General features: G+C 39.0%; 1 protein-coding gene across 1 annotated transcript in view; it reads right to left on the bottom strand.

The window, feature by feature from the left end:
* Positions 1-855: 855 nt before the first annotated feature.
* LOC139659328 (anoctamin-4-like) overlaps positions 856-17,698 on the bottom strand; it is a 51,679-nt gene continuing 34,836 nt past the window's right edge. Inside the window, exons 18-30 of the mRNA XM_071537559.1 lie at positions 14,553-14,693; positions 13,657-13,821; positions 12,931-12,967; positions 12,027-12,138; positions 11,353-11,410; positions 9,460-9,557; positions 8,201-8,343; positions 5,279-5,431; positions 4,352-4,499; positions 4,081-4,200; positions 3,056-3,161; positions 2,067-2,270; positions 856-894 (exon numbers count right to left, since the gene is read on the bottom strand). Of these exons, the coding sequence (XP_071393660.1) occupies positions 2,079-2,270; positions 3,056-3,161; positions 4,081-4,200; positions 4,352-4,499; positions 5,279-5,431; positions 8,201-8,343; positions 9,460-9,557; positions 11,353-11,410; positions 12,027-12,138; positions 12,931-12,967; positions 13,657-13,821; positions 14,553-14,693 (1,473 nt within the window). The 3' untranslated portion in view covers positions 856-894; positions 2,067-2,078. The remainder of the gene's footprint in view (positions 895-2,066; positions 2,271-3,055; positions 3,162-4,080; positions 4,201-4,351; positions 4,500-5,278; positions 5,432-8,200; positions 8,344-9,459; positions 9,558-11,352; positions 11,411-12,026; positions 12,139-12,930; positions 12,968-13,656; positions 13,822-14,552; positions 14,694-17,698) is intronic.

Below are 17,698 nucleotides of genomic sequence, written 5' to 3'. Positions count from 1 at the left end.
TACCAATGACTCAACAATTATTTGGCCAGCTGCTGAGATTTCTGGCTTTCAAAACTCACTTGGGCGTTGCTGTGAGCGATTGGCATCACAACGCATTTCAGCTCGGAAAGCTAAAAGCAAATGACAAAGCAGTATTTGTTATTTCAATATTCTGCATGGTGATTTAGGAGTATGTGATATCTGTGGAGTATGAAACTTCTAACTGGTTCAAAACGTTCAAGACAGAATCAGATTTCTTTACAATAAATAATGTTTATTACTGCAATTATCAATCTAAATTCAAATGGAAGGCATCTCCAGTTTGAGCAGACTGTGGCCGTCGCCGCAGCTCGGATGGAACAGATCTCTAAATAACTTTTATTTTTATTGCACTACACTATAGCAGAGCAGATGGCCTATCTGACATTCATTTAAATATCTTCTTTATTTACAATAAAGCAAATATTGATGTGATCTCTTGTAAATGTTCCTCGATCAAGGAGAAATGTAAACAGGGTTTGTCATTCAGTAAGCATGGGAGAGAGGCTCCTCTCACTTATAACAATAAATCTGTAAAAGTCACCGTTTTCTCTTGCTTGAAATCTACATTCAGGATCTGAAGACATACGCTGTTGAGAGTCCGAAGTGGCAGAAACAATCTTGCAAAAAAAAAAGTAGCAAAACCTGCCGCCAAATGTCCGAGAGGAAGGGAGCGTTACACCCAGACAGAGAGCCTCAGCAGGGCAACCCGGGCTGCTGGGTGCAGGGTGTCGTCTGTCCTGCAGGGGGAGCCGCTCCCACACAGGAGGAAGGTGTGAGTCCAGTGTCATGCAGGAAACCCTCCTCTTCCTCTCCCTCCTCTTCTTCCTCTTACTCCTCCCTCTGCTGAGCTCTTTGATAAACAGCAGCTGACACCTGACCATCAGAGAAATAAAGCTTAATATCATTACAGTAGAGCTGGAGCCCTGCAGCTTCCTTTACTGGTACAGTTTTGTTTAAAATGCAGCTGTGGGCCTGTAGCATCTGATAATGTAATAACTGCTGAAGAATGTCATAACTTGTCAAAATGTAATAAAATGTCCCTCTAAATGCACACAGAAAATAAAGGTGCAAACTGGAACCGAAAATAGATCTTTAGACTGATGCCATGCAAGAACCATTTCTGGTTCCACGAAGAACCTTTCTTTTTAAAATGCCAAAGAACCACATGAGATTCCCCCTGGACTCTTGTTGTTCCATTTTTAACTGATTGTTTAATAAAAAGACCATTGAAAGAAAGAACCATATGAGGAACGTGAAGAACCATCCACTAAATAAAGTGGTTCTTTAGTGGAACCACACACCCTTTTAAAAAAACAGTTAAGAACCGTTATTTTTATTTATTATTTTTCAAAAACCTAATAATATCTGTTAACATAATAACTTCCCTGATAATGTAACAACATCACATCATTACATTAACCGGTGATGATTACTTTATAAGGGATGTAACATATTTTTTAAGTTTTTAAGAGTTATTGCATTCTTGTTATTCTTACAAATTACATTAATTACATTATTATAATTACATTATTGTGAGTAAATATTATGACATCATCAGTTAAATATATGTTACACCACTTAGGAAGTAATAATCACCTGTTAATGTAATAATGTAATTGTTGCCAACAGGTTTAATTGCATTTTCAACCAATTTAAAGGGACATTTTACTACATTTTGACAAGTTATTACATTATTTTTGCAGTAAATATTATGACATCATCAGTTAAAAATATGTTACACCACTTATGAGGTGATAATAGCCTGTTAATGTAATAGTGAGATTGTTGTTAACAGGTTTTATTGCATTAATTTAAACTGATTTAAAGGGATATTTTATTACATTATCAGTTGCTACAGGCCTTAATATTTAATTTAAATCTCAAAAGCATCTCTAAAGTGCAATTAGAGTTGAATGAGAGAATAAGAGTTAGAATAAGAATAAGTTAGAGTGAGAATTGACCATAATATATCTGCAGGGGGTTGATAGGGTTGGTGATCAATAAACTCAGCATCATTCCTCATGTGTTTGTGAATGTTTCTGTACCAGCTGGTGCGTTCAGGGCCACTCCTTGTGATGCGCCCTGTCCTTCTTCTTCCTCTCGTTCTTCTCCTTCTGCAGCCGCTCCAGCTCCGCCTCGTACATCATCTCCTGGATCAGGTACTTCTCCCGCCGCATCCGGTCCCGCAGGTCCTTGGGCAGGTCGGGGATCAGGTACGCGATCAGGGTCTTGATGGCGAAGACCATGTGCTGCGGAAACGGAGTCGATTATCATAAATGCCAGAGTCGTACCCCCACAATGAGAGAAAATAACCCTTTGAGCTTTGTGGTGCTGTCTTTGTGCTGATTGTAATGTCAAGTTCATCACGCTCTGTCTGTTGGAGACAGTTGGAGAAAGTCTTGGGACTCAAGATCCTTTAAAAGGTGCCAGGATTTCTTTAAATCTCCCATAAATGACTGATTATGGAAAATGTCTACCACATGAGGTTTGTTGTAATTTATGAATTATATACATTGATCTGGGCGGGACTAGAATTGAGAGAAGATGTGACTTTGGTTTGTTGGTAACTATCACTCCTGTAAGAATGCACACTCTGTAGTTGAAAACACAGGATTGAAAACAGTTAATCACTCTGGTAAAACCTACATCACCAGACCTCCTGTAGTAATACTAATGCCAGATATATCATATTGATGTTACTCTATTTTTTGTAACTCATGTCTTTCCACTGTGAAGCACTTTGTATCTTTGTTTTGAAAAGTGCTGCATAAATAATTAAATTCCTAGATCAGCAACATCACAAGCAACCAATAATAAGGAGTGCAAATCCTGTTAGAGAAACGCTTAAAATTATAGAAGAGGAGAGAGAGAAAGGGAGGTTTTGTTGTTGTGATGAGAGCAAATTAGAGCAAACAGGAGGCGTGAATCCTGACAGAGAGCTAAGAAGCATCGACAAAACAATATCAAGGAACCCAATTACAAAGAGATCTCGCTGTCCGCTGTTGTTTGTCAAACAGGCGAGGAAAAAACTGACCTCAAAAACAATGATGAAGGCCAGCCTGGCCGCCAAGACGTGCCAGAACTGCAGAGTGTAGGAGTAAGGCTCGGCCGAGTCGGGCGGCTCCCGGTAGTCACGGTACCTGGAGGGTCAAACAGGCGCCGAGGGTCAAAGGTCATCACACACTCACACTGGTGTTACAGCCGGGAGAGTTCAGCCATGTCAGGGAGTCAACACTTCCAACACAGCTGGTTGGAAACAGCTAGAGTTCAGCTCAGGATTACAGACAAAACAACACACCGACTGCATTCATGTACATCGTTTCTGTTAAACTGCCTGTAATCATTCATGAATTCAATCATTCTCTAGTCCACCGACTTTCAGTTAATCATGTTAGTCTTTTGCAATCTTTGTGTACAGGATACATTTACGTACAGGGTTGTTATTGTGTTCCTTTTGGTTTTAAATGTTCCTTTTCTTAATTAGAAGACTAGCTGTCATTAAACTGGTAGCTACTGGGGATCCTAATGAAATGAAATGAAATTTAAAAAATGTCATTTTGCTCATTTTTGGTGTTCACATGTGTCACCGTTTTGTTCCTTCTTGTTTAAATTCTTGTTTTGTCTTTCTATGTTAATTTATTCTTGTAGTTGGTTTGTTTTATTTTACACCCATGTTTTAAATCTTTATGTAACTGATGTTTCATGTGGACTCCAGTACGACTCGCCTGTGCAGCGGTTAATGGGAATCCTTAATAAACTCATAAATAAACATAATAAAAGGTTATGCAATCGATCCTGGGGTTACACAAATGTTTACACCCAAAGTCCAGTCTCTTTTTTTTTAGCTTAACAGATGCTTGGAAGTGCACATCCTGGCTCTTGTTGCCACTGAAAACCTGATGGATAAAAGTCTAAATATTTTTAACATGTACTGCTTAGTGCTGTGAAAGCTGAAAACAAGTTAGAGAAATAGAAACCAGCGCTGGGAAAACAAGTTGCCATCAGACACGTGACTTTAATCCCATGTGAACTGAAGGAGACTGACTGCCTGATATTTACCTGCAGAACTTCACAGCTTCTCTAAACATTTCAGATCCATTTGAACTGGGCTGCGATTTCCTCTCAAAGTCAGACACCCGAAACACCGACAGACTGGCGTTCACATATCCCATCATACACCTGCGGAGGAAACACTTTTGATTTAATAATTTAAAAAAACAAACTTTTCTTGACAAATTTAGCCAAAAGAAAGAAAGCAACAGGTTGAACAGTCTCTGCCTTATTAGTGACTAATGTGGACCAAAATAAAGAGCCGTCTCTAGCCGCTCACCTCTCCCCCGCCCGGCCCTGGCCCGCACACGGCCCGTACTTGTAGGCGTAAACGAGGCGAGGGATGAAGTCAGAGGTAACGGCGATGACAAATGCGTTGGTGATGACAGACAGGATGCCGATGCCCTCCAGAATGCCGTACCAGATCCCTGCAGACAACACACACACACGTAGACAATACAGTTAAATGAAAAATATGCTAATAATAATATCAGCAGCATCATCAACAAAATAACCAGGACCATCAATCTAAGTTGAGACATTTGTGAGCAGATTGGAGTTTTAGTTCCACAAACATTTCTCAGAGGCAGAAATAATCTCACTGGTTGAGTTAAACCTCAGTGGGCGGAGCCAAAGAATTTTTTTTTTCTGGCCAAGTAATGTTAGGCAAGAGGTAAGAGAGGAGGAAGCTAATATTATGAAGCCTAGCACTCTGCTACTAACTGAAAAAATACAATCTATCCATACTAAGTTATCTAGGTTAGCTAGTTAGCTAGTTGATCTTCAAGTTCAAACTAGCCATACTAACCTATAGCTATCTAGGTAAGCTAGTTAGCTGCTGACCTTCAACATCATGATGTCATGGGCATGAGTGAATTAATAAAATAAGTTGTTGGCACTTATATTTTTTATTTATATTTGGACCAGAGTTCCTTCTTTGCCATTCAAGTTTGCCAGTTAGCTAACTTGTGGCTCTTTAGCTCCGCCCACTGAGGTTTAACTCAACCAATGAGATTATTTCTGCCTAAGATCTGCCTAAATGTTTACATAGCTAAATCTGCAATTTGCAAAGTTTATCTTCCTATTAGTTTCACTGGAGAAAATTAGCAGTGCAAAATTCATCCACATACACAACAATCTTTGACATACACCATTAAAGGTCCAGTGTAAAAAAAAAAAAAACGGTAAAAGGTAGTCGCATAATTACCGATGTCTTTGGCTTGAGAGGGCAGAGGTCGCCGCCACTGTGTGACGAACTTGTAGGCGTCCAGACGGATCTCAATGACGTTGTTGAGCAGAGCTAAGAGAGGAGCGAGGGGGAACGCCGCCACGAAGATGGTGGTGAAGCCAAACTGCAGAACTGACACACAAGGAGACGTTAAGACCTACCTGCTGCTGCTAATTCAAAACTTAGACTGATTTTAGCAGTGTAAATTAACATGATGTACGCAAAGATGTCCCAGCAAAGGAAATTGAGACATTTTTAACATTTCACTGTTTACATATCATGAGTGCAGGATAGAGACACATTGGTAATAATAATAATAATAAACTTTATTTGTATAGCACATTTTTAAAACAAAGTTTACAAAGTGCTTTAGAGAAAATAGCAGAAAAAAAAGAAAGAGAACATAGAAAAGAAAGAGTACATAGAAAATGTAGAAACACAAAACCAGGGACTCTCTCTAATGCAGTCACCCTAGTTATAAGCAACAGTAAATGTGTTTTCAGTTTCTTTTTAAAACTGCTGACAGTGTTGATGGCTCTAAGGTTTTCTGGGAGAGAATTCCAGAGTTTGGGGCCGTAGGAACTAAAAGCAGATTCTCCACTTTTCATCAGAGTTCTAGGAATGACCAGCAAATTGCTGTCAGATGATCTAAGTCAGTGGTTCTCAACGTGGGGTCCGGGGACCACCAGGGGTCCCTGAGGGGGTTCCAGGGGGTCCCCAGCAAATTGATGAATTGTTAAACTTCAGCATTATTTCATCTACAAGAAGTGAACACAATTTGAGAATGTAGAAGACTATTTTGATCACAGTTTCACCGTTATCTCTCTACCTACAATACAGATAGTCATGGAATTCTGGACAAAATCAAATCTAACAATAAAAATATTCTCAGATTTGGGTCCGAGAGACAAAATCGTATCAAATGGGGGTCCGTGGCCCTAATGTGGACTAAATTAGGGGGCCTTGATATGAAAAAGGTTGAGAATCACTGATCTAAATGACCTAGCTGGAATATACTTTACAATCATATTACTGAGGTAATGTGGGGCAAGACCATGAAGGCATTTAAAAATTAATAGGAATCTTAAAATCAATTCTAAAAGATACGGGTAACCAATGAAGGGATTTGAGAGCAGGTGTGATGTGATCCCTCATTTTAGTGCGTGTTTGGATTCTAGCAGGAGCATTCTGAACTCGTTGCAGGTTCATAATGGACTTCTTGGGTAGGCCAGATAAAAGTGCATTACAGTAATCGAGTCTGCTAGACACAAAAGCCTGTATGAGTTTTTTACTGCCGGCAATGCAGACTTTAGAGATATTTCTGAGGTGATAATATGCTGTTTTGCAGACATTGCTGATGTGGTTATTGAAACTTAGGTCACTATTGAAGATAACTCCGAGATTTCTGATGTGGTTTTTGGCCTTCAGACTCATGGAGTCTAAATAGGGTAACAAATCTGTTCTTTGTGTTTCATTTCCAATAACAAGGACCTCTGTCTTGTCTGTTTAACTGCAGAAAGTTCTGAGACATCCACAAGACAGGTATAGCTGAGTGTCATCTAAATACAGCAGATTTAAGAACTTGGGGAGCTGGTTGCTCAGTATTCAATTGGCAGTTTACAGTTATTAAGTTCTGCTTATTAGAGCCCTGCATCATTTTCTGACTAGGATGGCCGTGCCACCGGCTATTGCAAATGACAGGAATGTTCTGAAAATGTTCTGCGTCAATTCAGTTTACCAATGTAATTCTCTGTGTTTACCAGGACCAGAGCGTCGAGGAGATCCTGAGGAGCATTGCTTGCCGAGTCTGCTCAGAAGGATGCCGGGCAAAATGTTGGCAGAGAGCATACGTGAGCCTGTTCGGTTCGGGTGCAGACCGTCCCGTTTAAGAAAGGCAGAGCGCTCCCAGAAAAGATTAAAATTGTCAATAAAACCGAAGTTTTGTGCCTCACATTGCGTCTGGAGCCAGGAGTTGAGGCTAAGGAGTCTACTAAAACGCCCAGTCCCGCGACCCAGTGTGGGGATGGGACCGGATATAAAAATATCTTTCCCACTGATCTTTAAAAAATTAAAAAGATCCATAAAATCCTGTTTAAGTAACTCGGATTGTTGCTGGGGGATATCATTAGTGCCAACGTGTATGACGACTTTTTTAACTGTGGGATTCTGTGTTCAAACATCAAATCAGCGACTTAAGCCCCGGATAACAGAGTCTCACTGCCGACTTCGACTTCCCTGATAATAGAGTCACTGATGATGAGTTTTGGAGGAGGCGGTGGAGATGGACCTCGGGAGCTAGCTCTAGCCCTAGCCTTGTGATCAGGAGGTCGAGCTAGTGCCTGGAGCGATGGACCGTGGGCAGTGGGCAGCGACGGGCTAGGGGCCAGGTGTCTTTTGACAGCTCGGAGTATTCATGCACTTGTGTTTTTTTCAAAGATTATTTTTTGGTATTTTTGCTCCATTTGATACTAGAGTGTGGAGAGTAACAGGAAAGATGAGAGAGAGAAAAGTGGATGGCATGTAAAAATGTCCCAGCCCAGATTCAAACCCATGATGTAAGGATTACACGATAAGCGCTGTACCCAGATAAGCCACCGGGACGCCACATCAACTTTTTTTTTTTTTTTACAAAATTGTATTATGGAAGATTATACTTTAGAGTGCTTTTTGGCTGACCTTAACCTCATAAACCTGATATAAAAAAAAACAATGCACTGCAGCCCAAGCAGGACACAGTAGACGGATGATTTTGAAGGTTTTGTGGTAAACTACAATGAAATTTAGGTTCCAGCTCAGTTTTTAGATCATTACCAAGGGTTTGGGGGTTCAGTTCCCACTTAAAAATGTAAGTGAGGGACTTAAAAGGGATAAAAGCATCCACTGGCTGAGAGTACAACATACTCATCTCCAAGTATTCGTCAAAGAGTCCGTAGGCGTTCATGGGCTGCAGATTGTAATCCCTCTCCCACTGTGGGAAGCCGGACTTGGCCGTCTGTCCGTGTTCCCTCCTCAGCCTCCGCCGCGTCCACCAGTTCTGGATCAGACTACCAAACAACACACAAAACGAAAAATGAGTTCACTAACACTGCTTTGGAAACAAATGGAACCGCTTTCTTCATTTTCATCTGTAAAATTTGCTGAGCAGTTATTGACCATGTTGGCATGCATACAAAACATGTGGTTGTTAATACGGTTAAGACAATAATGCGAGTAAGGCAGGACTCAGGACTTTAATTTATCTGAAGGGGTTTGAATGTTCTCAACCCACAGAGGAGCATGTAACCCTCCAATTGGAGTTAAAACATTAACATCACCAAAACTGGAGTAATATGTAAAATACTCCTGGCATTAATAGAGATTAGTCACGACATGTATACACCTTGTTTCTTATGATTTTATTGAAACTCAAATGACAATCACAGCTACACGTTACATTTTTTTCCCTTCAGATCTTTTAATAACATGTATACACCTTAACTGCATTTCTGAAAGAGTAACTGAACACCAAACTCAAAACTGTGTGAAGCCTGGCTGGTCTTTGGTGGCAGGTGATGTCACCTTCTATAGAGTACAACAGATAGTGACATCACCTGGCATCAAAGATCAGCCAATAGCAGATGGCAATTTCAGTAGCATGCTTTTTACCATTAGATGTTAGGCTTTACACAGATTTGTGTGTTTTTTTTTTTATGATGTGTAGTTTTTGACGTAGCTCATGCTGTTTTGTTTTCCATTTTTTTTGTCCTTTCTGTTGAAATACGCAGTATAACAACATGTCACATGTTAACCGAAGCATTACGGGTGCTATTATGGTCACTTTATAGAATAGTGTAAACGGTTTAGTGTAATCGCACTGTTGTCTTACTTGAGTATTGGCAACACTCGCATTATTGTGCGCATGTAAACGCAACCAATAAGTTAAATTAAGTTAAACATGAGATTATGATAGATGAACTTCTCTAGTGGCACATTATAAAAACACAGTACAAGACATGTTACCCAGTACTTACAGCAATTTAGAAATCAATTTAGAAAGAGTACTATAGCCTAAAATAGCCTAAATTGCAAAGCAGCATTAATCCTGTGTGTGCTAGTTTTTTCTCAGAATCTGACCAAGACGTTATCATCTTTTGCTGGACTCTAGGTTCGGCCGTACTCACGGGTATCCGAGCTCCATGAAGTTGTTCCAGGTTTGTTTTAGCACCATGATGATCCCCATCTGCATACAGAGGTCGATGAGGCAGCCGCTGGGGTGGCACTGCAGCCGCAGGGAGAGAGGGTCACATCAGAATCCTACTCTAACACTACTAAGACTACTAACTACTCTAAGATTACTAACTACTTTAGGACTACTAACTGCTCTAACACTACTTCCACCACTTTCAAAATGTAAACAAAAACCGGAGACGCTCGAGGCATCGCTGGAGAAACCCTCTGCTTTCTGTTATCGACTTTTATGAACATCGCTCACTGGAAAATATTTTGTTTGTTCTCCTCACCTGAACAAGGGAAAATGGGGAATAGCCATTACCAAATTAGAAAGCCTCAGCAATGACAAAGCATCTCTAAAATGTGTTTAGCAATATGAAGTGATGTATTGACTTTAGTTGTGACAGCACTGGGCTGCATTAGACAACAAGGCTTTCTCTGACTTCTCAGAAAGCTGCTTCGTCACCTTTCATAGGACTGACACTGCTAGAGCTGAAACAATTAGCTGATTAATCCATTAGTCGATGGACAGAAAATGAATCGATTATAATTTTGACAATCAATTACTTGTTTTAGTCAAAAATACCAGTATTTGTGAATCTGGTTACAGGTTAAAGCTTTGCAGATTTTCTTTCTTTTTTCTTTTTCATATTATTCTAAAATAAATATTTTGGGTTTCTTTGTCTGCTGGTCAGACTAAATCAGCAATTTGAAGAATCACTTTGGTCTCTGGGTACCTGTGATGGGCATTTGTCAGTATTTTTGACATTTTATACACAAAATGATTAATCGAATAATCGAAAATAATTGTTAATTGCCCACATTTTGATGTTTGCATCCACAAAACAAACTGACTGGACTGGACTGACTTTGTGGCCATTGTTATACAAATTTGTATCAGGCTATAATATAATAACCTTAGTTTAGTTTATTTCCAAAGGGAATGAATGAAGATTTTACAATCAAAGAATTCCTTTAGTATTTTTTCTTTATTGTGTTTTTTTATTTCAAATTGTATGCCCTTTTCTTAAGTGAGCCATTGGAGTAGGAACCTGTGGGGTTTTTCTTTTATTTTCTTTGCTAAGCTGCTGTATCTTTTAGGTAGATATCTCTTATTCTATTGGTTGATTTTAGTGTCTTATGTGTTTATTTACAAACCCTTCATGAAATAGTTTGGTTTTACTAATAAATATTTGTTCTCAGCACTGCAGGTATTGCTGGAATTTCCTCTTTTCAAACTTTATCCCATTATTGAAACAGGCTGATACAGGATGCTGTGACACAGTACAGAACTGCTTCACATGCCTTTTCAAAGCAAGCAAATTTACATAAAAAACAATGAACAGGCTTATAACACCGACATGACTCATGAGTTTATATTCAAAATGTTTTGTTGAGACTTTCTGTATACCTAGCAAGACCAGATTTGTCCCCACAGGTTTGAAAATGTCCATTAAAAAGGCACTAAGCTTTCTGAACGTAATCACGATTCTGTAAGGCCACAAATGGCTGACTGAGCCTGTGCTTGTATTGTACATGTCACATTACGGAGAGTTTTCCATTTCCATTTCTTCATCTCAACACTCAGCAGTGGGAACAAGCGAGCGCATTAGCTCAGCACCTAAAAGGGCCGGCTCAGGTCTTTTGTCCCTTTAGACCACTTCAGTGTGTATTATTTCCCTCCATGTTCCCATAAGTAACGTTGGCAGCAATGGTTACTGCTGATGGGGGTTAAATGCCCGCTGGTCGGGCATACAGTAATAGCTTAATGTCCAATTTAGAGGTACTGGGATCCATAATGCTCTGCTGTTATTCCCCCATGGGAAACCAAAGTAATTACTCACTTCTTCCAGTTTCCAGCGGTTGATGAGGCGGAGATATGCACCGGGCCGTCCCGTAAATCTGTCAACCAGGGCAAAAATCATTCGCTGAATTTTTATTCCGGTGCAAAATACACTCAACATTTACTGTGGCAGGTGGCAGCTTTAATATCAATCAGCATCAGTAGGCTTTACAGTGATCCGTGAGATGTTTTTGAATACATTTATTGACGTTTTCCTCTTTTTAGTGGTTTACTGGAGGTGTTTTTGACAGGGAAATACAGCATGCATCCACTGTGACGGGTACAAGGTTTTGGAACTTACAAAGTGACCACATAATTCTCAAAGGCTCTTTGAATTTTAGAGAATATTAATGTAGACGTTGGAAAATTCCCACTTTATACTTTACACAGTTGCTGAACTGCTGTTGCAACTTTGGCTCCATCCCCAAGAGGAATCGTTTGGGGAAGAATTTAATGTTTTCAGGCTTTTCAGCTGTTGTTAGTTACAAGAAATGGTCTGCTCCAGTAACTAGTTGGTTGAAAGACACCAGAGTTTTGTGTTACAATGTACTCCTGATTCAGTTTTCCTGTATAAAATTGCCTGCAATGCTGAGGCAGGATCGATGCAGGATAAATGCATGAATGCGTGACGTCTGCAGTTGCAGGTATTTGTAGGTTTTTGCACGACTTCCTCACCTTCCTAAGAAGAAGGCGATGTAGAACGTGGAACTGTTGAGGTTGACGAACTGGAAAAGGAACATCTTGAGGGTAAAACTGTTTTCCCACTCCGACTCAGTCCTCGGCTGCTCTGTGGCGGCAGGGAGGGAGCAGAGGGACGGTGAGTGAAACAGGTGAAGTGAGAAATATAAGAGTTAGGAGACGTTATTACAACACTGGTTTGTACAGGCTACCCAATATATTTTAGACCTGCTTTTAACCTATGAACCACCCAGGCCTCTAAGGTCATCTGGCACTGGCCTTTTAGCTGTTCCTAGAGTCAAATCAAAATCCGGTGAAGCTGCTTTTACTCCCTACGCCCCCGGCCACTGGAACAGCTGCCAGATTTTCCTCGGATGTGCCAAAACTCTAAGCTCTTTTAAAATTGGGCTCAAAACTTTCCTTTTTTCCCAAGCTTTCGACTAACCTTGTGTGCATGTATGTGGATGTATGTATGTGTATATACTGTATATACACATATGTATATACAATACATATTTTAAATGTATATGTGTACTTTTATCATATTTTATATATATTTCTTGTAGGTTTTCTTCTTATTTCTACTATTTTAAAATGGTGTTGCTATTTTTCATTGCTTTTGCGTGTAAAGTTTTCCTGTGAATGAAATGTGCTATACAGATGAAGTATGACTTGACTTGACTACAGAAATTAGGTCTAGGAGAAGTCATGGAGGGACATTTTGAAAGCTGACAGATTTCAGTTCTGCCAACTGACCACAGCTTGACCTTTCTAGTGTTAAAATCACAACAGGAGGGATTCAAAATTAACCAATATACATCAGTTTTTGCATTTGGAAAACCTTTTCAACCTTGCCATGGAGACATCATGAACAGCAGATCTGCTGATGCGTCCAACTTACCTAAATTGGTGAGAAGCAGAGCAACTTTTTCATAGAGCTAGAAAAAAGACAAGGTTGGAAGTTATTGTCGAGGGAAGAAGTTAACCCAAATTGACTGTAATTTATCTACAAATTGTATTTGTGAGATAAATTTGCTGAACAGCCCCCAAGTATATATTCGTAGGTACGCATAATTTAAAAAGCCTTTATTAGAATGGCTAAACCAGCAGCAAAATTAAAACAGCCAACGTGTTTCTACCAGCATGGACATTTATTCTTTATTCTACTAAACCTTTCCCATTGTTCTATGAGGACCGATTTTGTCTCACAAAACTCAGTTACCACTAGAGCACCTGATGTGTTTTTCTGTAGCAAGGAACCTATTGTTTTAGAGCTGATGTTGAATTTTAAGTATTGGAACCTGTATCAGTATGGCGAAATTTCGCAGCCAGGGATATATGGAAAATAAACCCACCTAAACTCAGCTGACATCTCTCTTTACGTGTAGAAATAGAGTTTATCACCTTTTTAGGTTGACAGAAATCTTTAAGATGTAAATTCATATTATAGACCATAGTAAGTATCAAGATATAAAGATAGTGTATTTTAAGGTAAAAAAAACATAAATTCATGTTTTTCGATTAATGTTTTTGTTTTTATTAGGGCATATAACCATCACCAACTAGTTCACCCCCAGCTTTTTATTTACCGTCACATCACTGCTGCTGGCGGCCGGCGGACACTCACCACGTTGAGCAGCATGATGATGCAGAAGTTGATGCAGACCGCCGTTCCTGTGGTCGCCACCTGAGAGTTGTTCCTGATGAGCGCCCAGCCGAATGCCGCGAACGTGCTGACGGTGATCACACGGTAAATGACGATCCCAAACACCGCCGCTATCACCACCAGGATCTGTGCAAGTGACAAGCAGAAAATACTGCTACTACTACTGCTTCTATATCCACTTTATTTGTACAGCACTTATATAAAAGCAAAGTTTATGATGTACAAAAAGGCATAAAAATAAGGAATAGGAAAATACATTCAAAAGTGTACGAGATAAAATGAAATAAAAACAGGGAAACATTTAAAAGAAAAGTGGTTAAAAAATATAAATATGGGAAGCAAATATAACGGAAGATGTTAATTAGAATAGATGATAAAAATGCTGTGGATAGCTATAAAAGGGATACAAAAATGTTAAATGTTAAAAAATTGTTACAGGAACACATTTCATTATTCACAATGTTAAAAACTGGCACCTACTCTAACAAAATGGGTGCTGACAGGAAAGTAAATCACAATGGGTTACTAATGCAGTTGTGAGTCATCTTAAGACATTTGCTTACAAAATAGTTTGGTGCTTGAAGATAAGAATCATCAAGAAATTTTGAAACATTGACTAATGATTTGCAGGTAGCAAATTTCCCCCAAAATGTAGCCTGTGTGAGTTGTTTTGCAAAGAAACACTTCATATACATTATTATTGATTGTTCCCCTATATTTTTTTCAACATAATGTCCTTGGCAATGACAATTTGGTGACAACACTATCCATTAAAACATAATTTCATGAAAACTAAAGAAAGGATAAATACAAAGGAGAGAGTGGCATGTCTATAGTCTCACACATTTACGCCTTACCATGAAGAAGATCCCAGACGTTGAGACGATGAGCCGGCTGTATTTGTCTGTGAACGCCTGGTAGGGCTCCGGCTTCCCAGATATGGGGTTCATCCTCTCCTTCTTGGAGTATTTGGCCTCAAACTGGGGACGGATTTCCTCCTGAAAGACAAAGGACAAAATGCACTTCACCAAAGTGCAGCTGAAAATGCAGAGAATTTGTATAACTCATTGAAATTCTCTGTAACATGGTCCTATCATCGGGTATTTTCCTAAAAACTGAAGAAGTAGGGGACAACGTGTGACAAATGCTGGATTCTTGTCGCATCTGTAAGCCTAAATCTGCAAAAAATCATAAAAAAAACAAACATTAATGAAGCCTTTTGGATTATTATATTTTTGTATGTCGGAATATTGAATGTGCAGATTGGAGTTTTAGTTCTACAAACATTTGTTGGAGGCAGAAATAATGTCATTGGTTGAGTTAAACCTCAATGGGTCAAAGAACCTCAGTTTTTCAGAGCGCAAGTTAGCTAATTGCTAACTGGCAAACTTGAATGGCAAATCAACTCTGGTCAAAATTTAAATAAAAAAATTTGCAAGTAGCCAACTGGCAAACCTATGGCAAAGGAGGACCTCTAGTCAAACAAAAAATTAAAAATAAGTTGACCATGGCATCCATGATGTTGAAGGTCAGCAGTTAGCTAACTAGCTTACCTAGATAGCTATAGTATGGCTAGTTTGAACTTGGAAGGTCAGCTAGGCTAACTAGCCAACCTAGATAACTTGGCTAGATTGCATTTTTTTAGTTAGTGGCAAGAACACTAAAAAACTCAAACTAAGCTCTGTAAATAAATCATCTACAACCTGAAGGACACGGTGTTCACTTAGTGGAAAAGAGGGTTATGCATTCATTCATTCATTCATTCAAACCTTTATTTAAACTCAAAGAACCATTGAGGTTGCCCTCATTTACAATGATGTCAAGTTACTGACAAGTTAAAAGTTGAAAATAAATAGGACAAGACAGATGAGAATAAAGAAAATCAGTTAAAACAGTTACACACTGAGGCAGGGAGGTTTATGATCATGGTTTTAAATTGTCCATAGGTTAGTAGAGTATTGATTTTTAGCGTGTGTTGAAGATCATTCCAAGAATTAGGGGCACTAAAATAAAAGGCTGACTTTCCAAATTTAGACCGTGTTCAGGGGACCTTAAGCATAAGCAAGTCATTTGAGCAAGTTTGATAGGGTCCAAAGTTCCAATCCAGCATCATTGAGATGTAAGGTGGTAGCTTTCCAACAAGATCTTTATATATAAACAAATACCAATGTATATTATGCCTCTCTGCCAGAGAAAACCAACCCACTTTATCATACAGAATACAATGGTGAGTACCATAGCTATCACCAGTAATAAATCTGAGGGCAGAATGATGGACCGTGTCTAGGGGTTTAAGAGTGGAAGGGGCAGCATTTCTATAAAGTACATCCCCATAATCCAACACTGACAGGAAAACTGCTTCAACAATCCTCTTTCTACTAATCATAGGGAAGCTGGTTCTGTTTCTGTAAAAGAAGCCAATTTTTTGACGCAGTTTGCTGACAATTTTGTTTATATGGTATTTAAAAGTAAATTTCTCATCAAGCCAGATGCCAAGATATTTATATTCAGTAACTCTCTCAATGTTAGATCCATTCGCAGTGGATATATGCATACTGTTGTAATCAATATTACTGGCTCTAGTAAACAGCATGAATTTTGTTGTATTTGCATTAAGTACCAGTTTAAGATTAATAAGAGCATCTTGTAGAGCATTAAAGGAAAATTGCAGGTTCTCAATGGCTAGTTGTACAGAATCAGCAGTACAATATACCATGGTGTCATCAGCATAAAGATGGACCTGACAGCCACTCAATGAAGAGACGTTGTCATTAATATAAATGGTGAAGAGGACAGGATCCAAAATTGAACCTTGCGGAACACCTTTTGTTACCGGCAACAACTCAGACTGGACACTTCCCGACTTTACACACTGAAGTCTCTCAAACAAATAACACTGAAACCAATCACAAGCCTTTCCATCAAAGCCAATACTGCATAACCTTTGTAAGAGCAAAGGATGATCAACTGTATCAAATGCTTTTGACAGATCTATAAAAAGGGCAGCACAATGTTTCTTATTGTCTAGCACGGAAACTATATTATTTGTAACTAATGTAATAGCTGAAATAGTGCTGTGATTAGCTCTAAATCCAGATTGGTGTGGACTTAATACAGAGTGACTTGAAAGAAATGCCCTGAGTTGGTTATTTACCAAAGATTCCAGGATTTTTGCTAGACAAGATAATTTGGAGATTGGTCTGTAATTATCTAGATCATTTCTATCACCTCCTTTATGTAATGGAGTTACATGGGCTGATTTCCAAACACTAGGAAATATTCCTGTTGTGATAGAAAGATTAAATATATGTGTTAATTGCTCTGTGATAAATGGAGCGGACACTCTTAGAAAAAAAGGATCCAATTTATCCTCTCCAGTTGAACTCCTGGTGTGGCTTGCAAATACATCACTAGGAGAGAAGGGCTGAAAGGTAAACTGAGAGACATGGTTCATGGTACATACACAATCATTATTAATATTAATAAGAGGGGGCCCTGTGTAATCCTTTTCAAATAAATGCCCAGCATCAGCAAAGCTTGGCAAACCTCTTTCTGTTCAGAAATCAAACAGTCACCACATTTAATATGTGCAGGTAGGGAAATAGTGGTTTTGTTTTTGTTTGAGTTTACTGCTTTCCAAAAATGTTCAGGGTTTGAATAGGAGCTAGTAATTAAGTCTAAATAATAATTAGATTTGGCGTTTCTCACAGATGATGTGCATTTATTTCTAAGCTGTTTAAATGATGACCGATGTGTCTGGCAAGTGACCAGGCTCTGTTCCTTTCCTTAAATAAAGCTGATAATTTGGGTGAAAACCAAGGGGTTAATCTGTCTTTTATTCTAAGCTTTTTGAATGGTGCATGTTTGTTAATGACTGAAAGAAGGGTTTTTGTGAAAAAATCCAGTGCCATTTCAACATCTGGGATTTCAGATGTATAAAGTATATTGCTACGGAAAACATCAGTTAAAAAGGCTTGGTCACTAAAATGTCTTAGATTTGTCT

The sequence above is a fragment of the Centroberyx affinis genome, unplaced genomic scaffold (genome assembly GCF_046629955.1).
Source record: "Centroberyx affinis isolate AG114_WGS23_722 - 3 ecotype Tasmania unplaced genomic scaffold, CSIRO-AGI_Caff_v1 ptg003066l_1, whole genome shotgun sequence".
Lineage (NCBI taxonomy): Eukaryota > Metazoa > Chordata > Actinopteri > Beryciformes > Berycidae > Centroberyx > Centroberyx affinis.
Note: the sequence above shows the minus strand (reverse complement) of the source record. Positions and strands in the feature narration are given on the sequence as shown.